This window comes from Apteryx rowi, unplaced genomic scaffold (genome assembly GCF_003343035.1).
Source record: "Apteryx rowi isolate R43461 unplaced genomic scaffold, aptRow1 scaffold_614, whole genome shotgun sequence".
In the NCBI taxonomy this organism is placed as follows: Eukaryota; Metazoa; Chordata; class Aves; order Apterygiformes; family Apterygidae; genus Apteryx; species Apteryx rowi.
The window spans coordinates 108,326-135,207 of record NW_020450888.1 but is presented as its reverse complement, the minus strand read 5'-3'; the positions used below and the strand labels follow the sequence as shown (position 1 = coordinate 135,207).

The following is a 26,882-nucleotide window of genomic DNA, read 5'->3' as shown; positions in this document are numbered from 1 at the left end:
GCTCTGGAAAGATGAAAGTGGAGAAGGAGAAAAAGCTGTAATTCCTTCCCCCACTCCCTTCCTCCTCAGTTTGAGACACAGGGAATGACGTGCCAGAGAAATGCTTCGGACGCGGGGGAAGAGGCACAAAGATGTGCCACAGGGTCTGAGCCAGTGTGTGTTAGAGGGCCCCATTCGGGTCTTTGGCCCAGGATCAGCTCCTGGTGCTGTCTGAGTGTGGTTGGCAGCGTGGATGCTCGTTAGGGCAGGCGTAAGTATGCCCTTTGTGGCCTGTATGTATATTCTGTGCCTGAGCAGTGCCTGTGTTACTCTTCTGCACCCAACTGGGTGCAGTCCCGGCATCCGTCATGCATGCCCCAAGGTTTGTGCAGAGATTTGGTCTCTCCTTGTGCTTGGTTCCCTCTTTGTGCATCTGGGTGTACAATGCCAAGGTTTAATTTTAAAAGATCTTGTAGTTTGTGTGCCTTACCACATTAAGTGTGGTGCGAAGTCAGCTAACTTAGATTTGGAACAGCATTAAACTAACCACACCATTTGAGGGACTGATGTGCCATGTACATCATGACTTCTCTACAGGATGACATTGCTGCCTAATAAGCAAAAATGCAAATTTGAAGTTATTCATGTGTGGAGACTCACTCCACCACCAGGGCATTGTGCTCTGGACAAAAGGTTGTGCTTTTATTTCTGCTGTGCACTCTAGTTCTCTTCTCAGCCCTGGTCCTCCAGAAGTCCAGTGGAGCACCTAGCACGTGTGGCCTGGGTTGTGTGTCTAGGTTCCCCCTTCAGCAAGTAAAGGAAGAGAAGGTGGCATGTGCATGGAGTCCCAGCCTGGTACTGAGCTGTGACATAGTCAGCCCACACATCTGGACCTTAGATACGGGAAAACTTCTTCTACGCTGTAGAACAAACACAGCCATAATGTATAGTAAGAGTGTCTACATGGACGGTGTGTGCAGGAGGCAGCACACTAATAGTTCACATCTTAGCTTCCTCTGTGGGAATACCCTGGGCTGATATGTTCACCACACATTATGAGCATCAGTAATGCTTAATTTCTTCTTTGCAGCTACACAAGTGAACTTCACCTTACCCGATTAAAAGGAACAGAAGGAGGCATTTACACATTCTTTGTGTCCAATTCTGATGCCAGCTCCTCTGTAACATTCAATGTCTATGTGAAAAGTAAGTAAAGTGAACAGTCTGAAATATTTCATTATCACAGTCATTGTATTTTATACAACATAATGTATGCACAAGATGTCACAGTGTGGTTCAGCATATGAGACGATGTCTGACGTGAAGCACGCATTGTAAAACTATTTAAATGTCAGGATATAAAAATGTGGAGTACTCACACAGATCCGCCTACTACCCAGCATGACCTTACATTATAGCAAGTATGTTCCAGCGGTTACTGGAGAGCAGATAGATAGTTTATATAGGAAAAAACTGTAGCACCCAGAAAGTCTCAAAAATAAGCATGTACCATAAACCTTTGATAATTTAAGGTAGAACAAGATATACAGGGATTAGATATATAATTTGTATTTTTGGCAGCCGAGTTAAGCTATTAATTGTCTTTAATTTGTTTGAGTTGTATGCAGAATTTGAAAGCTTGTCAGGAGAATTATTCACTTGTGCCTTTTGGCATCTGAATACATCTATACAATAATATAGATCTACATTATTTTAGAGAAGTCTGCATAGCTTGAGAAATGTGCAGGCTGTCATCTTTAGGACACGCTTTTAAAAAAGGAGCGTCAGTCTCAATTCCAAACAGCATTCTTCAATACAAAAGCTAAACTTCAAAATAAATTAAATGAAACCTTTAGGAATCTCCGTCCTTAGAAAAGCCATCCCATAAGAGAATTTCATGCTCTCACCAGACAAATATTGGTAGCTGCTAAAGGGCAAGCTTAAGAAAAATTAGATCAGGAGGGGACTGCAAGCAAGCTGGAGAAACTAAGGTGAGGCAGGCAGCGATGCTTTCAAACCCAGCATTAGGAACTGTATAGGAAATGAGTGAATATGCCGCAAATATAGTTCTATGTTGTTACACTTCAGCAGCAATATATCCTTCTCTGGGTATGAGATTATGCAGAGGATTGTTGAGACTTCCACAAATGCACTAAATTCTAAGTATTAATTTCTGAATTCTTCCCATTTATCACTAACGTGATATTTGTAGTGTCACCATTTGCAATGCTATAGTTTGGGGCTAGAAACACTCAGGCTCTTTTTGGAATATGGCATTTCTTCCTTGATCTGTGAATGTACTCATTTGTATTGCTGTGCCTTTTCCATTTCTTATCTGTGATTTTTGAGATGAGGGCACTGGCACTGGCCTCAGATACCCTTCACCACCGAGGATAAGTGTGGGTCACAGTCACAAGGGGTATTCCACTGTCTTAACAGACTGGAGGAGCAAATTGGTGAGCATAAAGTTTAATTCCTGGGAAGGAATGAGAGGAATTGCAAGTTGCCAGTGAGCTACCAGTTCCCATGAGGCTGGATGGTGTTTTCTGCCTTGTGGCATCATATGTGTTCATGCAGCAAGGGCTGTGGGTGCTGAGCGCTGCGGATGGTTTGCAGTCTGTCTGTCAGCTCTCCCAGGCTCTGCAGGCTGCCTGGGTGCGGTCTGGGGAGGATAACCAAGAAAAGCAGTTTTTCCATCCTCAGGTATCAGTTCTCTGTGCACAGCTCCTTGTTGCCACTTTTTAGGAATCTGCTAATTGATAAAAGCTGACAATCCCTGTGGGTCATGGTTAGCAAACCAGGCTAGGAACAGCATGGTGCGGCAGAACAGCCAAGGCGGGAGAGAGCATAAATGAATTAGTCCTCCTGAATGGTTTGTGCTGACAAGCAGCAGTATTCACATCTCCTTCCTTCTTCCTTCAACTACTGGTCTTATAAGTAGTAAGGGCTCAGTCCTGAAAGGCAGGGAGGACTTTAGCCATCTCAGTAGAGCCCTGGTGACCATGCACTGCATCCCTGGATGGATTACAGATATTGCTAAAATGGGTAATTTGATGCTCTTGACTCAAAAAAAAGTTTCTTTTGGCATTTTAACTAAACTACTGCAAATATTTTTTAGTTTTGAAAAAGGGGGTGAAATAGATTGATCCTTCTAGTGTTTTGTTTTTAAAAAAAAATCCTCCTGTTTTCAGTGGCTCATACAATGCTCATCATTTAGGTACGAAACACAAACAGCATAACAACACAGCATATTATTTGAAATAGCAGAGTAACAGCCAAAGGCAAATCATGTTTGGGTGTGTCAGATACTGATCTAATTGTGTGTTCTGACCTGGTATTGTAGTCAGTGGGGATTTTGCATAAATTGCCGGGATGTGGCTTCTGATGTTTACACATCTGGCTTTGGCAAGTAGTCAGCAGAAGATAATCAAACAGGTAGAACAGGATTCGTAATCAGGAAGAGACTATCTTCACATAAACAAAAATCGATGCTGAAGCAGTTGCTGAAGTCTTGTGCAGAAGTACTTGCCTTCAATTTAAATACCTTTAGCAGTTGCATATGCTAATCTGAAACAATACTAAATTGCAAAAAAAAAAAAAAAAGTAGTTAGTCACAGTAAATGTGACATAAAGTAAGTAAGGAAGGAGTTCTAAAATTAGGAGCCAAAAATAAAATTACAACCTGACAAACAGCATTCTGAACTGAGAGCAATTAAGAATTGTAGAAATCTCCAGAGTGGCAAGCTACAATGCATCTAGCAATTAGTGGAGGAATCTTCAAACTAGCATGCGAGTTTAGTGCAAAATAATATCTGGGCTTAATTACAGTCAACAAAATATTATCTATGCAGTTCAGGCTCGTGCTGCAAAGAGAAAAACAGCAATATTACAGATCACCTGAAGCCAAACTCAACATTTTTCCTGTCATTGGAATATATAGAGAACATATGCAAAGTCACCATGATATTATAAAAAGATTCATTCCAATCCAGAAAATGTTGCTCCAGGAAGAAAGCCGCATCTCTTTGACTGTAATGGTAGACAAGAGCAATTAAATGTTACTTTTTAGACACTTATTTTCCTATGCTAATGATGAAAAAAAGGAAATTGATAATAAAAAATAATTAAATCAACAATGTTATCGTACAGAGCATTGAATTAAAATAGGAGCAGCCTCTTATAAATCCTCTTTGCTTCATTCAGACTCAACATCAATAAACACTGAGAAGCAGTTAATAAACTTAATGAAATTAGAGGTTTAAGACATCTAATGCCTGATTATGAAAGAGAATATGCATATATACCGAGCAATTTAATGCAACATTAAATATTTAAAGGGTTAAAGCCAGAGCAGTAAGCAATGAATAGTCATTAAGAGCCTGTCTAATACCAGGGATAATTAGACAGTGAAAATCGTAAAACCCAGCACAGTAAAATCTCTTTCAGAGAAGATCATTTAGTGACAGCTTTGCACCTCTGGTTGCCAACGCTAGCCTGTCTTTGCTCCCGCTCAGCCTGGGGCACCTACGCTCGCTGAAGGAGGACGAGTCCCCACTGCTGGTGCAGGTGCAGCAAATTGCACGTGGCCTGAGCCAGCCCATGGCACTGGTTGGGCTGACCGTAGTAGCAGCCTCCTCCTTTCGTTTGAGTAATGGCTCAGTGGGCTCTTTGCTGCTACAAGTGAAAATACATCCCTTAACTTCTCTTAGCCAGGGAAGCTAGAGAGAGCGACGGGGAGAGGCTAATCGTGCTTATCACCACATCAGAGCCCCTCACAAGGGCTGGCACCAGTGAAACTGGTCTCAGGGCAGCTGCTCTCACAAGGTTTCTGCAGAGCAGCTTCCCATGCCCCGAAGGCACAGACGGACACTGTTTGCGCGGTCCTCTGTCACCGAGCCGCTCCATCGCGGGGCTTCCTGGAGGCACTAACCACACGCAGCCTCTCATCTCCGCCGGCTGCTGTGTTCAGTAGGACACGTCCACATCCACGTTATTTCAACCAACGCTAAGCTCTCTCTGCCCGTGTTCCAGCCTGGCTGGACGYGAGCCAGCTCCAAAGCAGGAGCCACATCAGCTGCATTAGTGTGGCACCGCGTTTGTGCTAATGCGCTCCACTCTGGGGCTGGCGAGCGGGAGCAGGCCGTATGCTGGTCGGGGCTGGCTCCCATCTAGCAGGTTTGACGTGTGGACCCATGTCCACGAGACGCGCTCGCTCTCGGGTCCCTTGTTAGGACTGTGCCAACAGGCTTTTATTGTGCTTGGTTTTTGCAGCGGAAAAGTGTCTGACTAATGTGGGCATTTTGGTTTCGTTCACTCAAAGTCAGATGTTAGATGCAGCCCAAATCTGGCATGATATTTTTCCCATGGCTTAGTGTTCATTTTTCTCTCATATTTGGCTTTTAATTTCTCTCATTTCTTGAGTAAAGTTGGATTGTTACATTGCCTATTACACAGCACATACCTAAAGGAATTCTTTATATGTGGATATTAGACAAGCTAATTAAAATTTCAGAATTCAGCCATTTTTAACTGAGTTTCAGAAAGTTGAAGAACATCTATTCCATGAACTCTCACATTGTGCATTATCAAAAAGTCCTGCACCAAATGAGTAGCGTTGAAAATCCATCTCAACATTTTGCAACTATGTTTGTTTTTTGATGGTTTGCATAAAACACAGCATGCAGATTTAGAAATGAAAGAACATTCGGTTCCTGTAACATGAGTCATGCGTAGATGGTACATGATTGAGAATATATGTGTGTTTTATTGCCTYCAATTTAATCAGCAAGTAGAATTTTCATTGAAAACTCATGTGCAGTGCACACAAGTCTGTATGCAGCTTCTATCTGAGGTAAATCTGCTTTTCTCCACTGTAGTCAGTGCAGCTCCACAACTTTCCAGGACATTAGAAGTTGGTCCTACATTTTTGTAAATTCCTATTAACTGATAATGAGCTTTTAATCTGTACCTGTCAGTTGAGCAATATCTTTGGAATATAGTCTGGTTCTTCCATTAATATCTTTTTCATAATTTGAAAGGAATCTAAGATAGGTATGGGAAATCAGGCCTCTAATTCAAGTTCTCTGTGAAATAAATCTTCCTAGTATTCGGCAAACTGTGTTGTTGGTCCACTTGTTTTTTTATAGAGGTCTGTGACAGAGGACTAATGTCTGTTAAGTCTGTTTTATTGCTCTGTTTTCCTGCCTTACTCAAAACAGCAGCTCCTAAAACAAGTGCAGCAATAGTACCAGCGCAGCACAGCAGAGCGTCCCGTCACCAGTGGGGAATCAGCTGACTGAGTTGTTTTGTAAACTCACAGAGCAATCATGAATTATAGTTTAGAAAGCCAATATATTCTTCCAAATATTAGCTTCCTGAATGTGCAATGTTTCAAAAACTTAGCCAGTCAGGCATTTACAGAGTGGTATTTTACCGGGACATGGGTCAGCCCCGGCATCGGGCACCACCGTGGGGACAGGGACGGGCCATGACTGTGGGAACATGTAGCGTGTTTCTGACATCTGTATAAGTGCTAGTTGCGTTGCACTGCAGTTCCTTTTCTGGCTGTGGTGATAGTGTTTAATAAAAAGGGCAGATGTRGGGGAGATGTGGTTTGACAGATTTAGTACACTTACAACTGTGAAGAAACTGTCCTTTATACATATTAGTAAAGTCATCTGACACAGGAACTGGAACTGCATTATCGTTCAACAACACAAACTTCTTTGGTATATTAAACTCCTGCCTTTGCTGTTTTAGGGACTTCTATCAAACCAAATATATAGTGGAGGTAAAGTATTCTTCTGAAATCCAACCAAGCATTCAGTATAAGAATTTGAATATATTTTCACAAATTTGCAGATAGTCACTGCTAGCAGCAATGACACAGATGAGACAGTTCAGGCCCAGACACCCTTGAACATGTAAAACTCAGTTCACTTGAGTAATCCCATGGATGGTAATGCACACAAGTTGCTGAGGTGAAGAACAAGTGGCAATGCAAATTTTCTATTCCCCTAATATATGACTATCATTTGTGTTTATTGCAGCAAAACCAGAGATTCTCACTTTGGATATACTTAGCAATGATATTCTCCAGTGCGTAGCAACTGGCTTCCCAGCCCCTGCCATATATTGGTATTTTTGCCCAGGAACTGAACAGAGGTGAGTTAAGTAACCAGAGTCTCCAGAAATTGTTCTAGATGTCACACACCCAGTTTATAATTTAAAACTAAGAATGTAAAATAACTTGGTAACAGGTATGTTCAAATGTTGCGTCACTGTTTTTATCATTTCAGGTATTGCATTGTTTACAGTGGTTTGAGGGGAAAGGAGGAGTATGCTTCATTACTCCCCGTTGCATTCACCCCTTGAAGGGGGGAATAATCAACATTTTCTGCTGTGGAAAAGCAAAAGCCAAACTTTCTCTCTGCTGTACACCAGCAGACTTTGAAAGGTTTATATCAGCTTGGCCCCACCTGACACACATTTTGTATGTAATTCATGGAATGACAGTTGCAGAATCACTTGTGCATATGGCTGTTATCTTTTGTTTTATTGTGTAATGATATAATTTTTCAAGACACAAAGTAATTAGATTTCTATTCACATGCATATGACAGGGTAAACAAGTCTGGAATTATTAAGACTAAAACCTGATGTCTAGTTACCAGGTTTCCAAAAAGACTGTAGAGTTTCATTGTGAAGTGAATATTTGTGAAGCATGTTTTAAGATTTTCTTTGACTTCCACTGTGGGCATAGATCTCATACTAGCAAGTCACAGATTTCCCACCTACGTAATTTATCTTATGCCTAAAATAATTTTTATTTTCCTTGTTTTTTATGTAGACAGTACAGTTTTTATCTTAACTGTGTGCTCATATAGTTGTTACTTTAAAAAAGAAGATTGCATACTTTTAACTAGTTCATGGACTGTTTCTTAGGAAAAAAGGTGGTGGGCAACAGCTTGAAAGAACAAAACTGGCTGTTTTCTGGCCACATATAAGCGTAGTGGTGCTGCATGTAAGTCATGGATATTTTGCGCTGTAATAAAACAATGCTTGGGGCAAGTCTTCAAGAGTAGGAGAGGATCACAACTGCTTGAAACTAGAGCTGAAGATGCAGGTTCGACAGTGCAAAGGCCATCATGGGCTTGCAGACCTGTAGGTGTTGCTAGCCAAAGGAGAATGCAAAGACTTGTGGTGTCCATTTGGGCCAGGTTTGATGTATGTATCGATTTCACCCACTGCACAGAAGAGAATAAGACATTCTGACTAGGCTAAGTGTTGGGGATAAGATTTTCAGCTCAGTCCTTTTGTGGAGCGGTGTTGCTTATTCAGCTGATGATCAGGCAGGGACTATCTAACTTAACAGCGAGACCTGTCATTCATTCCAGATAGTAATTCAGAGCAGGTAATTGTCAGTGTTGTTTCTCCCAGGTGTTTTGATTCACCAGCAGTATCCCCCATGGATGTGAAAATCAGTTACACAAATTCCTCAGTGCCGTCCTTTGAAAGAATTCTGGTTGAGAGCACCATTAACGTCAGCATGTTCAGGAGCACTGGCACCGTGTGCTGTGAGGCCTCCAGCAACGGGGACAAAAGCTCGGCTTTTTTCAACTTTGCTATTAAAGGTAATGGCTAGAGCGAATGAGACTACAGCATAAACCACAGTTAATGTTGGTGCCATTCAGCTCTTTCCATCATAAGAGAATTAATACTTTCAGTGTGTTACCTTTGCCATAATAAAGCTTATGGTACTGTGTCTGAGTGCATGATAACATATTAAACTACATTTTCTTACTGTCAATGCATTACTTTTCATTTTTCAATAAATACCGTGGTATAGTCTGTTAACTGCTCCAAAGCTGCAGCATGACTGTTAGCTGGTTTTCTTCTGTCTGCAGTGTGATCTAGCACAGAGATAAACCACCTACAGCATTACAGTGGGTTACTTTATCTCTCTCTGCCTTTTTCTTTTCCTGTCTTTGTCTGTCGTGACTGTTTAGGCCATCAGCTCTTTCAAGGAAAGACTGCATTTTTTTCTGTTTTTTACAATGTCTCGGGAACATGGAGTCTCAGTCTTGACTGGAGCCCAGAGGCCCTGGTCTTGTAAAAGAAGCAACAACATCATACTGCAAAAGTGCTTAAGGGTTTTGTCATTCATAGCAATATTTGTGGGTTTGCAAAAATAAAAAAACACTACAACCCAGGTGAATTGAAACGTGTTTGTAAATCTTCGCTCTTCTTTGCAAAATCAAATGTTCTGCTTTTTTCTGTTACACCCAGGTATGGCATATAAACAAGTAAGCCAAATTTGGGGCATATTGATTTTATTACAGTGGTATTCCTTTACTACTTTGCACAACCTCTACTTGCCAGGAATATGTTGTAGAGGTCATACTTGGAAAACTGGATTTTAAGAAAAGTCCCACTCATAAGCTTCTGTCTTTAATCTATCTTGACCATGATCATGTGAAAGCCCTGCGTTAATTGGTCTTGGTTTCATGACTTCTAACTTGTTGAAGCTGGGACTGGTGAAGAAACAAACTGCATGGTTCCTATGCCTTCTTAAGAGTTCACTCAGGAAAGTGATTCTGAGGTATTTGGAGCACATCTGGGAAAGTAAAAACCCCAAACTTTGTTCAACATGGAAGAATCAGGAAAAGATTTTTCACCTGAATCTTTTTAATATCGTTTTTCTTACTCAGTATTTAAGCGGAATTTTCTGTTTCTTTACAGAACAAATCCGTACCCATACCCTTTTCACACCTTTATTAATTGCATTTGGAGTAGCCGCAGGACTGATGTGCATCATGGTCATGATTCTGGTGTACATATATTTGCAGGTAAAATTAGAAGCTCCTTTGCCTGATTTGCTAAAGTGTATGAAGCAACTGCAGATGCTTCAGTAGTGACAACCATCCTCTTTCCTTTCCAGAAACCCAAATACGAAGTTCAGTGGAAAGTTGTGGAAGAAATAAATGGAAACAACTATGTTTACATAGACCCAACACAACTTCCTTATGATCACAAATGGGAATTTCCTAGAAACCGGCTGAGTTTTGGTTAGTTTAGATTTATTTAACTTCTTCTGCAAGATGAAGCCTTCAGGTCTCATAAAATGAGATCATGGTCAAACACAGCAGGGTTTTGTCAAAAAGACATTGCGCAGTAATGAACACAGTGATAATTGCTCGTACCTACCTTGGGAGAAAAAGCAAGTAGACATATCTAGAATAGCTTCCTTGATACCATAAAATAAAATGTTGAACCTTTTATGAAGAAGTGTTCCAAGTTGTAATGAAATATTTTGTTTGGTTTTATTAGGTAAAACTCTTGGTGCTGGAGCTTTTGGAAAGGTAGTTGAAGCCACTGCCTACGGTCTGTTTAAATCTGATGCTGCTATGACAGTAGCGGTAAAAATGTTGAAACGTAAGTTGCTGTAATATATTGTACAATTTTTTTCTAACTTCCCTCTGATGAGAGTCTTATTTACTGAATGTTGTATTTTACCTTGCAGCAAGTGCCCATTTAACAGAAAGAGAAGCTTTGATGTCAGAGCTTAAAGTCCTGAGTTACCTTGGTAACCACATTAATATTGTGAATCTACTTGGAGCTTGCACTATTGGAGGTAGGGTTATCAACAGCTTATTGATTTTTTTCTATTCCTTTTTTGTTTGTGGTCAGAAGGAGGAACCTTGTGAAGAAGAATCCAGTACTGTTAAGTATAGAAATCTTAAATGCTTGCTTAGGTGGTTCACAGATCATCATGGCTATCATCATGTATGGCTTAAGTTTTTTCTCCATTACCCTGTTTCTCAGGAATGAGAAAAGATATGTGAATTGGTTGCTTGTTGGCATCCAAGATGAAGTCAGCAGGCTTATCTTGTATCGTCCTCCAGTGTTCTGCTTAAACTCTTAGTGTATTTGTTAATGCACCATTGAAGTTACAAATCTAAACAATAAAAAGTTGAGAAAAGGAATTTCCCAAATAAATAGCATTGCACAGCCCAAATGTCTTATATTTAAGAATATTGACATTCACATTATAACATTATACATTAACATTATTAACATTAGTAATATGTTTATTTTCTGATATAATAAAAGCTATAAAACAGCTGAAGTGTCAATACAGAGTGGATACAGCCCTATTCCTTAAGAACCATAACGCTCGTTTTTAATTTATGTGCATTTTAATAAAAAGATTACATTCTTTCTTACACAAATATTTGCTCTTCAAGTTTTTGTTCCATTTTTCAAAGAAAAGGAGCTTGTAAAAATTCAGGGCTTTAGGCAAGCACAACATTTCTCACTTTCACATTTAATGGTTTAAAAATAGGATGAAGCAATTTTGTTTAAGAGATCAACAAAGCAGATTCACTGGCCTAAGTGCATATCTATTTCAGACAGCTGCAAAATCATGGGAACTCTAAGAAAATCCTGAGATAATCACTGTTTTTGCTATTATAAAACCTATAATTATTAAATGCAGAAAATAGAAATAAACTGTTGAGGTTAGGAAATGGTGGAAGAGAGTAACCTCGCAGAAGAAATAACATTCAGCATGATTACACATTCAAGTGTCATAGCTGTAGTCATTCACTCAGAAAACATATATTTGATCTATAAACATCCGCACTGGAGATGACTTGATTCTCCTTTTAGATTTCATTTTAATATTCTAAGACCTTGTGCAGTGTGGTTTTCTGTCTCAGCAGGCTGTTCTGTTTGAATGATTTTTCCTATTATACTGCAGAATATAACACTCTACATCATTTCCAAAACATTACTGAAGAAGTGTGAAGCTCTACTGTAAACAGAAGTGAATCAAAAGGATTAATGTTTGAAGCTTGAATTACTCCAACGTTTGGAACAAATAACTTCCTTCAGGAAGTGAACAAAATCAAACAGATGTGTCTGGCCAGAAACATTATCATATGAAGAGAGGGAAAAAGACTTATTTGTTTAATTTTTGTATAATTCAATACTATTGAGGGGGAAAAAATTAATTGGGAGTGACACAGCTTTAGCTGGACAGTAGTTACTGATCTGTGAAAGGGAGGATGTGGAGGTTACTCTTCTATAACTTTTCAAGTCTAGACAGTGTTGGGTAGTGTGATTTTTAATAGTCTAGTTTGTGTGTTTAGCTGAATGCTATTTCTATATAAGGTTTTTTTATGCTTTGAAAACAATGCTCACCTGCTTTCTCAACCTCACATACATCTACAGGTCCCACTCTGGTGATTACAGAATATTGCTGCTATGGTGATCTTTTGAATTTTCTGAGGCAGAAACGAGATTCATTTATTTGTCCGAAACATGATGAACACACAGAAACAGCAGTTTACGAGAATCTTTTGCATCAGGCAGAGCCTGCAGCGTAAGTATGACCTGCTGAAATGAACCTGCGTTTTGAGAAATACAAAAGGAGGGGATATCAAAGTTTATTAGCGATAAGAAATTTGGAGAAACCTTTCCTGCAGCAGGCTTTGAAGATTCTTTGCTGTGCAAGAAAACAATTTAATTAAAGAGATCATTTGTACTGTGGGTGGTTTATTCTAACAGAGCTCAATTCATTGTATGCACTCTGTGTTTTACTTCTTTATCAAATTTCCTGTAGTTATTTCACGCAACTCCTTGGCTCTAATCTTAATATGTATTTGTGTTTATCATTGCTGTTAATTGTTGGCAGCACTCATTTAGCAGCTTGAATGACAATTCCCCCAGTGTTGTGGTGTTAATATTCTGAGCTCTCGTAAGTTCCTGCCTTCAGAAATGACTTTTTACAATAAAAACAGTGTCTTACTGTATTAGAGGCAAGCTGTCACTGATAGCTCACTAGATTTTGTGATAATACAACCCATGTCACCATTCTGAGATTGCTCTTGTACTTTTATTTTGTAGTTACTTCATCTGTATATTTTTCACTGTTCTGTTTTAGATACAAGCGTGATGTTCTCTCCAAGTACATTTCCAAGCAGATTTCCTGCTACCTCCTTCCTTTTAGAAAGTAAAAGAGAATTAATTTGCCAAAACTTAGGGTCTGTTACAATAACCTGTCCATTTTTGGTTTTAGTCTGTGTGTGGCCTCAGTGGGTCCATTACTCTGTTGGCAAACACAACTCGGAAGAGCCAGTAAGTGCCTTAGGAAGTACAGTTCCTTGTCCCAGCGAGACATATTCATAGCGAGGCTGTATGTGCCATGGCAATAAGTGGATAGTTCATGGTACCACAGATGGATTTAAAGAAATGGCTCCTTTTCATTAGGAACAGGAAGCTGTGATTTTCCACAGGTGTGTGTCCTCTTTTGAGCGGAAGTTAGAATCTCACTGCTTGAGCGTACTTTGTAAATTGAGGTAATAACAGCGGAGCATTTACCAAATTCTCATATTAGCTTTTACTGTAAAGCTGCAGCTGTTAAATGCTCCAGAAGTGTTTGTGGTTTGGTGGTGACTAGAGCTATTGGTGATCTCATAACTACTTCCCATGTTAGCTCTGTGGCTGCAGTTATGTTCATAAAGTAAATAGGTATCTCAAAATAGAGAAGGGCTATCTATATATGTGAGTTCTAATGGCATGTTTTGTTCATCTAAGTGAAAAATGCTGAAGCCCATCCATTGTTTCTAAAGGTGCCTAACTTTGTATTTATAAACCATATAGTATGAGAATCTGTACAGATGAATTATAAATAAGAAAATAAGCAATAAGAAAACTTAAATAAAAAAAAGTAGGAGATCGCTGTCCCAAGTCTTGGCTGATTCTTTGAAATCTAAGTGAATCCCCTTTGGAACTCATGAAGTTCTGAATGTAACATTTTTTTTTTTTACCATTTTGTCTTCTGCATTTCAATTGCCACTTGAATTGCTGAAATACTGTGATAGAAGTTGGCCTAAGTGAAAGAAGGAAGCATTAGCAGATCCTATGAAACATCTGGCCATTAATGTATAGAGACTCTAGTCTCGATAAGCAGTACGCATGTGAAAGGTTTTGTTTGCTTACCTGGGCCAAACTCCAAACTTTGAGATGCACTGTAAATTCTCCTGACAGCCCTCTCTTTCTATATAGGCCTTTTCTCATCTTTTTTAGACACCCATAATTTTCCAATATTATTAATTTGTAAAGCATTATATTCAGAATGTTGGCTTAATGTTYGCTTTTTCTTTGAATGGTTTTTGAGACCTTCTCACTAAATGACATTTCATTTCATCTGCTGCCTCTGCAGTGATGTTGTCAATGAGTACATGGACATGAAACCAGGAGTGTCATATGCAGTCCCACCAAAAGCTGATAAAAAAAGACCAGTGAAGTCTGGTAAGTACAATACAAGAAATCGTATCTGCACTTGGAGTGTAGAGAGGAAGGCTTTATGGATTTTTTCAGTTTTAAAATACTTTTTTTCTCTTGGATGTGGATAATTAAAACCCATTGATATGAGAAGGATTAAAAAGAATAATATGCTAAATTATAATGTCTTGTATTTTTCCACAGTTACATGGAGTACCAGGATTATTTTTTACTACTTGGCAATGGGTTATTTGTGTGGTAGTTTAGTCTGGTACTTGTTCAGATCATTGTTTCGTTTAATGTAAAACAAATCTGTTTCTATATGATTATACATAGTCCACTCAAAAGCTGTTGGTGTTTATATTGCGTAGGATCCTACACTGATCAGGATGTTACCCTTTCTATGTTGGAAGACGATGAACTTGCTCTAGATGTTGAAGATCTGCTAAGCTTTTCTTACCAAGTAGCAAAGGGCATGAGCTTCCTTGCCTCTAAAAATGTAAGTTAAAAATTTTCGAGACCTGAACAGAATTTAGATTTCTGATTTCCTTTAGCATCGCTTGTAGATTTTTAATGTAGTCCACATGTTTAAATGCTGAATATTTCCACTGTGTTCTTTGTAACAAGCACTGCAAACTGAGATGCTTCTTCTGATACGTGAAGCTTTGGCTAGTCTTGAAGTTCTGTACTGAGAAGTGCTCGTCTGCCAAAAGTGATTTTTCCTTCTGTAAAACAGAACATGGCGCGTACAGTAGTCAACATGAAGCAATGCCGCTGCATATCCATCGTTCAGGCTAGTAGGATTACAGGCCTCGTTCATGAACAGAAAGTGGTCATAGAAACATCAAAAGAGGAGACAGATGAGAGGAACTGCAGTGAAATATGTTTGCTGCACCCTGAAACGTCGCTGATTAATAATATCGCGTGTGGGGAGACAGCGGGTGCAGCTACCCTTCCTAGTTTGGATGGTACCTCTTATGGGTTTGATCTTCAGCCCTTTGTTTGTTTCCTGGAGCACACAGATAGCCTCATGAGAACTCCTTACGACTTGGGAGACACTGAAACCCATACAAATCCCAAGGAGCTGTTTTTTCAGAGACTTCTGTGGTGTGTGGGAATTAGATGGCATTCATGAAGGAATCAGATCCCTAATGTTTGGATGCCTTCAAAAACAATTCAGTCTTGAAATTTTAAGATTTATTCTCTATGGCACCTCTGAAGAGTTTGCAAACTAAAGAACAGTATGAAGACAGCTGAAAAGCTGTCTATTTGCACAAAAAAGTCTTGAGTATCTGTTAAGTTTTAAACAGTGCCACAGTTCATACTTCTGTCATACAGAATACTGCTTTTAGAGAAGGGAGTTATCATGCAGTGTGCTTTTTTAGTGTTACAGCTTAATGTACAGAATACATATATATGTTTTTTTAATTTTTTTAAAAGGTARAATCAGCCTAGAGACTCACAAATGATCTTCATTGCCTACACTGAGCATAATAGGCATTCTCTGGGTTTCACAGGAGGGGTTTTGCATATCAGAAAGGTATTTGTACAGAACAGTAGTCTTAAACACTGCATAATTATGGTCTCCCTATGAAGACAAATGAAAAATGCCAGTTAACATGTAAAAATAAAAATTGTAGCTAATATAGAGACAGGATTGTATAGTTGTACCTTGGATACAGTGCCAAAAATAACTTAACCAGTTTAAGGGAAGTAAGGTAATACAGTGATCCTGTGTTAATAGTGGGAAGTGTGGCCCTAATTCTGCTCCAGCAGAAGTCCGTGTTGAAACTGGCACTTACAAAGTTGAGTGTTTCTTTTTTTTTCCTGCTGTTCCTCCTTCCAAGCCCTTTAGCTTATTTTTCAGCTATTGTCAGCTTCAAAACAGGCCTCACAGGCAAATACATTACATTACAGATTTTAACAGTCTTCACCAGACTCCTACATTTTTCACTGTTCAGGACAGGTGGTGCTTAGCACACATGTTCTTTATTTGTTTTCGTATAGATAGCCCCAGAAATTCACTGTGCATCATTCCTGATGAATGCTTTCCTTATAGTCTTTTCATTGATGGAAACAGCCACTGTGTCAATGAGTAGCAAAGGCAATAATGAGTGTAACATCACATCTCAGTGAGGTTGGGAAGCAACATGTTGTATCTGTTTGACAGCCCAGAATTAGGGGCCTTATCACAGAGTTAAGTTACTCTGTGGTAGCAAGTTCCTATATTTGGTCCTCTTTGGTCGTTGTGTTTATTCATACATGCCCTTAGCTGAAGCTAGTCAATGCGCAGTTGTTTAGGCGGGGGGGTAAGTTGCCCCAGGTTTACCAAAGCAAGCCCTCAGAGAAGGGGGGCCCGTGCGGACCAGCAGCGCAGAGTGCCCAGCTGCTCTTTTGCAACATGTTTGCATGTCAGGGCTCAGAGGCATAAAAGTGTCTCTGTGGGGGAGTCAGGATATGAGTCTTTCCTGGGGGTGTGATGCCCTTGATGAGCGCACAGTGCCTTAATCACAAGGCAGTTCTTCCTCCAATGGACAAAGTCTTTATTCAATAAAAAATGCACTACTTTTGGAGGGGTTAGGCAGAGACTCACTGGATATATGGCCATTTCTTCACTTTACTCCTTCAGTGCAATTATGCTGTTAGCTTTCCACATGCAAAGTGAACAATATTTTGGACTGGGATTTGACCAAGACAGTAATTGTCGTTAAAAATAGTTCCTCAGCGTAAGTGTGCAAAGGGACAGAGAATAGGTTGCTTATTGCAACCTGCAGTTATCATTTGCTGACTTTGAATTGATCAACTCTTCCGATATTTTAAGTCATTTTTGCATGGAATTCCTTAAATTTTGTATTTCGAGGAAAAAATGAAGGGAAAAATTGAAGCATCTTCAGCTGTTTGTAGACAGCTGTGTCCTGCCTATTATATACGATCAGTAAAGTAAGAGCTTAAGGCTGTGCTTTCTGTAGTAGATGGAGAAAGACAATTCTGTTAAAGAGCTACCTCATTTCATAAATGCACATAAATGCACTGCACAGTTGCGTAGAAAGAAAATATGACTCCTGGTAAACTCAACAACCCTTCTATAGCTGCAGTTACAAACATGTGCATACTTCTCAAATGAAAACTGGAAGATAAGCTAGCTAGGTCATTGAACACATCACAGTGTTCATTAAAAGATACTGACGTTTGAAAACTTACAGTATTTTCAAAGGCTTAGAGCTGCTCATAAAGCTCTCCTAGGCAGGTGGTGACTCTAGTCGTCCAGAGGAGTATTTTTGAAATGGGAGTGAGTCTCCTAACTTGTACGCTTTGAAATTGTTACCATGATCTTCCCTATTTTCAGCTTTTCAGCACTTCCCCCTCATCTACAAGCCACTGGGCTTAATAAAGGATTGGAATTGTTTTAGAATCAAGCCACATTTGCCCCTTATTTGTCTTATGTTAGGAAACAGGTCAATGATTTTTTGATAAAAAGTTCAAGAAAAAATTCTGTCCTCAGCATAGAACAAGTACATTAAACTTTAGCTGCAAATGTGAAATGTTGGAAAATTTAAAGTGACTGCAAGTGGTCTTTTCTAAAAGAAATGCATAGACAACCTTAACTACGTGGATCAATAGCGTGATAGTAAAGATACTACACCAGAATTTTTAATCTTCTGAGTAAGCTTTTTAACACATGGCTTCATTATGACTTTCAGCTTACCAAAAATGCATAATACAGTAAGTATATAGCTAAGAAAACATGCAACCAAGCAGCAGTGCTTTAAGGATATTATAAAATAACTTCATTTGTTTGTCTGTTTGTTATTTAGTGCATTCATAGGGATCTGGCAGCAAGAAATATTCTCCTCACTCATGGTCGAATAACAAAAATCTGTGACTTTGGCCTGGCAAGAGATATAAGGAATGATTCAAATTATGTGGTCAAAGGAAATGTAAGTATATATGATACTTAATCCACCAATTTTAAATTTGGGGAGTTCCTCTATATTTTCTTGACTTGCAGAGAAATCTCTTTCTTAGTTAGACCATATCTAAGCTTCCCAATTTTGGTATATATCTGTGCTGATCAGGCCAGAACTGTGAAGAGGAGCAATTCCTGACCTAGATAAGCGTGCTGACAAATGTTTAGTATATTCATGCTGCTATAATTGAGAAACCATGCTTGTAACTGAATATATGTTATACTAGAGGAGATGCTTTTGTTGCACCAATATAAAGCGTAGTCTTTCTGCTATATCTGAACATAATAAAAGTTACAACTCTGTGAGTACTTCTGGTAGACCAATCCTAAAAGTAATTACTTGGAAACTTTTCCTCTGGGCATTGCTGTTTTTGTCCATGACTCAAAAAATGTATTTTAAAAATATCTAAATAGCCAGCCTTTTGCATCCTCTTCTTTGTTATAAAATGTTACTCAGACAACAGAAATGAGATTCTAGAAGTGTGAATTTATTGGTTAAGGTAGAGTGGGAAGCACAGAAGCCTTGATTTTTCTCTGATTCCATATACTTACTCTAGCCTTTTATGTGTAATAAATATGGCTTTAACTTGCAGCTATAGCTCCCACCCTGTAATAGGTAAACATTAGTTGGAATGAGACCCAATATTTTGATGAGACAAGTTTAAACCCTCCTATGCAGAAGAGTATCAATTACACTAGTACCTACTAGACCTTTGCAGAGGTACAAAGGCACTTTGAAGTGATGCAGATTATACTGGCAGTGCTTGAAGTCCCCTTTAAAATGCAAGAGCAGTAAAAAGAGCCTTACTGCAAAAGAAAATTAAGCCTGTCTATGGTTAAGCTGGAGATGTGTGCTGGGAAGGTGATTTGCCCACAGGTATTTTGCATCTCAAACTGATTTTTGCTGTTTATGTTACTGTTTTAATTCCACTTCACATATGTGCACCCATCCACTGCCTTCAGAGCACACACATTTTGATTTGTTCAGTTTTTCAAAGAAATGAAGATCTGTGTTCAACAAAGCAGCCCTCCCCGCTGCCCCCCATCTGATTGCTCAGTGGTCAGACAGTCAAATGTTGGCCTCTAGTTAAGGGCTTGACAACACAAACCGCAGGTTACCCATCCGGGCTTTTGTCAGGCTGGAAAAGAAAGAAGATCCCACGCTTGAGCATTTCTCACAGATGTTTTTTGCCACTCTCAGTTAACCTCGGTTCACGACACCTCAGGTGTCTCACATATCTCTGCTGTCCCCCAGCAGTCCCTCAGGTCCCAGGCAACCAGAGCAACCCTATTTTAGGCTGCGGGGGGTGGAGGGAAGGTTTTATTTGTTGTCTTCAAAACCAGTGTTGGTGCCAGCTGTTGTACACCTGGAAGTTGAGGTTAGGGAACATCAGGAGCCCAGATAATTCAGGAATGGCTCTCCCGGCAAAATACTCAGTGGCATTTAGTGTTAAGAAGACTGTTTTCAGGCTCAGTGTCAGGTCAGGAGTTGCTTGGTCAATCAATGCACCTAGGATTGGGAAGTATAGACCAGCTGCTTATGAGGGAAGTGGGCAGTAAGTAATTACGTTTTACTTGTCTTGACTATACTTTAAATTTCCTGGATTTTACTTAGCCTGAAAGGGTCAGAAGAGGATAGGCGCCTGGAGAGAGAGGAAGCAGTGGCTGCAGGGGGCATCTGGTAGCATCTGGCCTGATCTTAAACCAGGTCAGGAGTGCTGGGACATTGCTGGCCTGGACACTGCTGGGAGGCAGCGCCTGGACACTGCTGGGAGGCAGCGCCTGGACACTGCTGGGAGCCTGGCCAAGAAGAGTGCTTGCTATCTGCATTGTTCAGGACATAAAGACCTCTGGTTGCCTCTCTGTTGAGCTGCATGTTCTTACAGTTACCTGAAACATTAGGCAGCTGATGAAAAATCCTACCTGTCCTCCCCCTGATTTCTTCTCTTTTCCATTTATCCCCTTTCCAAATCTGTCTCCTTCCCTTACAAGACATCAAGGCTCTTCTCTGTGATATGGTTGAAATATATGTTTGTACATATTGTTGCAAGATCACTTAAAAGGAAGAGGTCTGGTTTCTTCCGTTGCAGGACAAGTGCTTAGGACAGAGGCTTAACTGGCTCCCCCAGTCAGACAAGGAAAAGGGCAGAGTAGGGAGAGGAAAATGGAAGCAAATCCAAAGGCTTCCTATGCTATTTACCCTTTCTTCTGCTCCAGTTAGCATTCCTGAGGAATGTCTGTTCCCACATGAACCTCTGAAAATTGTCAATATGTATTTTTTCATGTGAATTTTCAGTTTTTTTCTGATATACTGAGGAGCTAAAGCAGATGTTTTAACTGAGTATGTGGACCTTTTCAGTGATAGCTATGATGGCCAGTCCGCAGAAGGAGGCTTGTATGTTTGCATAAGGAACGGTGCCATGTTTATACATACTCTTGCGCTCTGATTTCCTGCCACCCCTTATAACCAGACAAAGGGAATCACACAGTATACAGAAAATCAGAGTGCAAGGAGCTGCACAAGTTTGGTGGACCCATAGAAAGATGGATCAGTAACCGTGAAGCACTTGTGCTTCTCTCTGAAATACAGAGATTTCCATTTTTGGCTGGATACTTCTGTTATTTAATTAAACAAGTATTCAAAGCACATATTAAGTATAAAAAGTTCATTTTATGTTGTTAAATTTTACACCTTATGTCCATTGTCTTACTTGAATCTCTTTTCCCTGGAAAGGCTCGACTTCCTGTGAAGTGGATGGCACCTGAAAGTATTTTTAATTGCGTTTACACCTTTGAGAGTGATGTCTGGTCTTACGGAATATTGCTGTGGGAACTCTTTTCTTTAGGTAAGCTGCTTTGAGATCTGTGGTTTAGGAGATTTGTGTGCATCTTGATTTTATTTCTGATGCAGAGATGACGTTGCTCGCTTGCCCTCTTAACAGGAAGCAGCCCGTATCCAGGGATGCCTGTGGACTCCAAGTTCTATAAAATGATCAAGGAGGGATACAGGATGTTCAGCCCCGAGTGTGCACCACCTGAAATGTAAGCAAGCAGCCAGCACCTCTAATCACCAAATTACCAGCGATGACGCAAAGGAAGGGAAGCTGCCATATTTGTATTAAGACTCTTCATACTGCTCCATTGTCTTTAAGTTCCTTTCACATTTTAAATAATTCATGTAATCTAGCTAGTGTAATACATGCCTGTGTTGTTGCATACAGTGCAATACACTCTTGCCTTTTAACATCTGATCATTTTGCCATGGCATCTGCTCCGTGTCACTCAAGTATTGACAGATCGCAGAACATACTAAACATTTTTATTTCAGATAAAGCAGTCAGTAAGATGTATCATCAAAGTGTACAACATCTGCCTTTGTGCTGTACTTCCTGACCACAAGGGACTGGCCACTTATCTTCATTAGGAGCCATCCCTCATTCACTGTTTTGTAAACAGACTGGCACTTAGCAAGCTGTCAAAGAAAACTGTGTCCAGAGCCTCTCCTTAGTATTGAGTCCTTTGTTGTCATAAGCTGAGGTGTTAACAGTACTATTTCTATTCTTACAAGCCATTTAAACAAGTTAAATGGTGAGACCCGGTCACACTTTTCTGTCTGTTCACTCTCTAAAAGTAATAATAGAGGCGAGACAACAGCTCTCAGAATTCCCTCATCAGCAGTACTTAATTTTAGTATCTTTGCAGGTATGACATAATGAAGAGTTGCTGGGATGCTGATCCTTTACAGAGACCCACATTTAAACAAATTGTCCAGCTGATTGAGCAGCAGCTTTCAGATAATGCCCCCCGGGTAAGCGTGGGCTCCATATGGCTCATCAGTCTTTTGGGGTCAAAACTGTTTCAAGCAAGACCTTAGACTAGAGCTGGGAGAAGCAAAGGACCTAGGCGCTTCATGAGTTTTCCACTATTATTTATGTACTTTTGCACTGTGAGTTTGGGTGGCAGGAACTATCTCTGTGCTACTCACTTCTGCTTTGTTGCGCCATTTCTCCCCAGATGTGCAATAGTTGTCGAGGCCCATACGCTGAAACAGGTACCAGCTAGACAACAGTCTTTGCACGGTTTGATGTTTCACGCTCAAAATATACCCACCACAGCAGTTTTGATGATACAAAATGCAGTGGTACCTCATAAATTCATCATATCCTAAACTATGAAAGTCTCTATTTGTCTGGGAGAAATCTCAGAAATGAAGAATATTTAGCTTTTATTTGAAAAGCTTTCTGGACAAAGGAGTTGAGCTTTTTCTGCTATTCCATCTCTTCTCAGTTACTTCACCTAGCTATATTTATATAACTTTGGAGGTATGTTGTGACAAACTACTTACTGTATTCACTGCTCTTTGGACCATTCTCTAGTAAAACCTTTTCTGAGAGGATAACTGGATAAAACAGTCTGAAGAAAAAGTTGAGGCATGTCAGAGACTGGGATTTTCTCTCACCATGACATTGTGCGTTATTGGATTTTAAAAAAGGAGGTTTATAATCTGGCTTAAAAATAAAGCTTGTACAGTCTAGATGTTGTGTTTGGACACAAAGTACATGGCTTCCTGACAACTTGAGAAAAGAGGAAACTGAAAGCTGTTGGTGTTCAATTGCATCCTGTAGAATATTTTTGGCAGGTGCAGGCATTACTGAAACAAAAGCAAGAATGTGAAGAAAATGTTAGTGATGTTACTGGGTTAATTTTAACAATAACCTGAGCTGCGTTTTTTTCAAACTTAGCTTAAATTTAGTGTGCAGTTTTAAGCTGCAGTGTTTTTAATAACCGAGATTGAGGTTCTTAACTCATTTAAAGAGCAGTTACGCCCAAGACCTTTTGAAACTTTCTTTTTATATTTGTGCAGAAACATCTGAGTTGGATATCTTTCACACATACACATAGTATAATGGGAAATTGCTAGCAAAGGAGCGCTTTCTGAGTGTACATGAAGGGAGCATTCTGCAAAATATTGACAACAGTGTTTGGGCTCTGCAGGTTTACGCAAACTTTTCAACTCCACCTTCCAGTCAAGGAAATGCTACAGATCACTCTGCGCGGATTAATTCGGTGGGTAGCAGCGCTTCATCAACTCAGCCTCTCCTGGTACGCGAAGGTGTTTGAAAGAGGAGTTGGTGTCTGGAAGAAGAGGAGCCCAGATGGATTTGCTGTTTGTATTTGCCGGGGGTGAGAGAGGGATGACTTCAATAATTTCTCTTACTTTTACTCACTACTACCACTGTGTACCTGAAATGTTGTTGTAATACTGTCCTTTACCACACACTGTTACACATAAACTTAATCTGCCAAGCACGGTTACAGGCATCATTGCAATGTTATCTGAAGCTGTATATATGTTGCTATATTGTGTGTATTTGCAGTAGAGAGCCAGATCTGAAGAAAAAAAAAAAAAAAAGAAATCCTGAGCCAGGGTGTGGAATGAGATGACTACAGATCAAACCAAATCTGCAGCGGTCCTGCTCTGGATCTGTGCCTGGAAAGCGTTTCGTCATTTTCTAGTTAACTTTATTTTGCTGGATTTAAGAAATAAATTAATGTAAAGCTAATTGCTTTACAAGCTCCTTTCCACATCCAGCCGTGCCTGCGAGCCTTTCCCAGGCAGATACTGCAGGCTGGAGGCCAGTGAGGGTGCTGGACATGCCAGGGCAAGGGAGGGGAAGGGAACGAGTCCCTTCTGCCGTGCCACGGTCTGTATGGCCGCAAACCCTCCCAGGCACTCTGGCCTTCGAACCAGGTGCCGAGAGGGTAGCGCAGACCTTTGCCTTTGTACCCCACCTGTGCTGCCAGCCTTGCAGGCTGGTTGCAGCCGTACCACGGGGATATGCCCTGTGTCTGTCTGCCCCATTTCCGGCTGCGGGAGGAGCTGCCAGTGCCTGGGTGTCATCCCGAGCGGAGCCAGAGCCGGGAGCCCACAAGCACCCTGCACCCCAGCTGTGGCAGCCTGAGGGCTCAGACACTTGTTTTACTGATAGTTGCATCCAAAAGTGGTCACCAAAGATAGATGGGCCCTGCTAGATCGGTCAAAATACTGGAGAGCCGTTTATAATAAGCTGTGTGTGTGGAGGAGAGACTGTTTAACGAGTCATCTTATCTAAAGGAGAGCAGCAGCAGAAAATCCTCTCCTGAGGGCCCTCTGTTTATCTTTCCGTACCCAGGTGAACATTTCTCACAGACAGGCGTGGATAGCGCTAACTGGAAAGGGCTATTTCTCCCCCCCACGCCCCTGTTGTTTCATCTTTCTAGCTCCATCATAGTGCTGGGACCATAACGGAGAAGAAGAGCTTAACTGGGAAGCACTGAATTTTTAAGCAGGACAAAACAAAGCATACCTTCAGTCTTGTTTTACAGGCAGGAGGTGTTGGGGTCAGTGTCTGTTGAGCCCAGGATTGTGCTTAAGTATTTTGTAACCCCTTTTCTTCCCATCAGAAACACTGCTAGTTCTTTTCTTCCTTTGTTTTCATCACCTATAAATTAGTAAATGCATTGAGAGGAGCATTTCAGAGACAGAGTACTAGTTTAGTACCTATTTATTTACAATGCACTTAAGCACTCTGTAATTTATACTTTACCAGGATTTTGGTTGAGTTTACATTCATTTTAAATGTGTAACTAACTGCCCAAATGCAAGATAGTTGTAAATACACACACTGGTAGTATGTTTTAGGTTATATGGAATACCACACTCTTTAGATGACTGTGCATTTGGTTCATTGTTACAGAAATTTGTCTTTCAGAGCTAGTCAAAAATCAGCCATTTGCACTGAAGTTACCTAGGCTGTTGCACCTTTCCAAAGTTAGCCAGTTGTTTGGAGGCACTCTTATGCATACTTGTTGTTGAGCATTTTCAGTTTAATGCTATAAAAGCTCTTTCGTAGTGTGTTGGCTTTCAGAGCAACTGTAGACAAACTAGTTGTTATAATTATAGATGTCTCGGTACTTTACAGACACTTAGCTGAAAGAGGTTTTGGGTTTTTTCGTTCTTGAAATTTATATTTTTATAATTTGGGGATTTTTGAAACTTACTTTGCAGTGGCTTGGTGTTTTGAATGGTTTTATGCATTGTTTTTGTAAATATGGAAATGTAGCAATAATGTCTTTTTGACTATTCTCAGTCCTTGAGTCTCAAAAATATTTTTATATATATATATATATATATGCAAAAACTATATGTATAAATATGTAAGTGTTTGAAAGTTTATGAAACACTTATGGATATGTTGCTCAATTGTAGAATTGCAGTTCAAAAAAGTTCAAATAAATTTGTAAATGTATTCAAATGCTGCTGTGTACTATGTTAAGATGGAATATTTTCATGTAAGTCTTAATAAATTCTTGGGTTGAAGCAAAATCTCAGTGTCTGGCCACACAGAGGTAAAGTTTGGAAATCTGAAACATTTTGCAAATGTGTGCTGGATCAGGGAAAATCTTGATGTTTATTCTTTATGAATGTTCTTTTCCTGTGAGTGCATGGGATAAATACTTCGACAATCGGATGCAGCTTTATTTTGTAGGAGTTTGCAACTAGAAGATTGAGCTGGTAGACAGCTGATGCAGTCTGTATGACATGAATAGGAGTATTTAAAATTGAACTAAAATATCTAAATGTTACTAAGGGTATGGTCTTAAAAGCACTTGGAGCCAACTGAAGACTACAGTACTGCTGAATATTCCCTCTGTGTGTGCACACATACACGTACGCACGCACCTTACGCCCTCCTGTACGCTGGCACTAGGGCTTGTGCTGGGCTGGCTGTATGCGATGCTACAAGGGAGACGGTGTGACCATGCCACCAGGAGCCGAGCAAAGTTTATGCAGTGGGAAAATCTGGCAGGGCTAGCACCACTTGCAAAAACTGCCTCCTCCATTTCACTGGGAACAGTCTTATGCAAGCCTGGGCACAACCCTATTTTAGCAAGGTTTTTGGGTGCTAAACAGCTTTGGAGAACATGCAATTTTATTAATCTGTCTTCTTTAATGAGTCAGTTCTGCTGCATCATGTTGTTTTCCAACAGATAAGAGGTGTTTTTAATGGCCTACATTTTGGAATGTCTGTCCTAGTGAAATCAGAACTGAAGAAGTGTCCATGAAGCTTCAACTGAAAAATGGGTAGCAACTGCAATATACACCTAGTGCTGCTTGGATTGTGGGGGGTCATAAAGTCAAAGGGGAAATGTAGTGCTTCCCTGGCTGGTCCAGCCACACCACATCGCACTGGGAGATCCTCTGCTTTTATCCCCACTGGGAAGCTGCTTCATCTGCCCAGACTTGGCCCTGTGCTGCAATAGGCTTTGCATCAGCATGGTTGATGCATGATTTAACAGTAGGTTCAGAGCATTTTTTTGTCAAACTTCCTTAAAAAAAAGTCATTTTCCTATTTTCTTATTACAAGGCTTGCAATGATTACTGCCTCCATTCCTGTTCATGGTCACACACACCATTTCCCTTCCCACTGCTGACTGAATCATTTTTCTATGCCAGCTCTAAGCAATTGCTTACATGGAAAGGGACATCAGGAGGGCATTTAATACGTATTTTAGCTGTCCTCCAAAGCATTCTTGTACCCAGAAAGAGAAACTAGCACCATGGTACCAGCAGCTCTCCATGGACCATTAGCAAGGGCAGTTTGGG

General features: G+C 40.2%; 1 protein-coding gene across 1 annotated transcript in view; it reads left to right on the top strand.

The window, feature by feature from the left end:
- KIT (KIT proto-oncogene receptor tyrosine kinase) overlaps nucleotides 1-25,433 on the top strand; it is a 34,239-nt gene extending 8,806 nt beyond the window's left edge. Inside the window, exons 5-19 of the mRNA XM_026083758.1 lie at nucleotides 1,070-1,185; nucleotides 7,029-7,143; nucleotides 8,419-8,612; nucleotides 9,721-9,827; nucleotides 9,920-10,046; nucleotides 10,309-10,413; nucleotides 10,502-10,612; nucleotides 12,214-12,364; nucleotides 14,207-14,295; nucleotides 14,640-14,767; nucleotides 18,084-18,206; nucleotides 20,970-21,081; nucleotides 21,178-21,277; nucleotides 21,938-22,043; nucleotides 23,231-25,433. Coding sequence (XP_025939543.1) covers nucleotides 1,070-1,185; nucleotides 7,029-7,143; nucleotides 8,419-8,612; nucleotides 9,721-9,827; nucleotides 9,920-10,046; nucleotides 10,309-10,413; nucleotides 10,502-10,612; nucleotides 12,214-12,364; nucleotides 14,207-14,295; nucleotides 14,640-14,767; nucleotides 18,084-18,206; nucleotides 20,970-21,081; nucleotides 21,178-21,277; nucleotides 21,938-22,043; nucleotides 23,231-23,356 — 1,810 coding nt within the window. The 3' untranslated portion in view covers nucleotides 23,357-25,433. The remainder of the gene's footprint in view (nucleotides 1-1,069; nucleotides 1,186-7,028; nucleotides 7,144-8,418; nucleotides 8,613-9,720; nucleotides 9,828-9,919; nucleotides 10,047-10,308; nucleotides 10,414-10,501; nucleotides 10,613-12,213; nucleotides 12,365-14,206; nucleotides 14,296-14,639; nucleotides 14,768-18,083; nucleotides 18,207-20,969; nucleotides 21,082-21,177; nucleotides 21,278-21,937; nucleotides 22,044-23,230) is intronic.
- The last annotated feature ends 1,449 nt before the right edge of the window (nucleotides 25,434-26,882 follow it).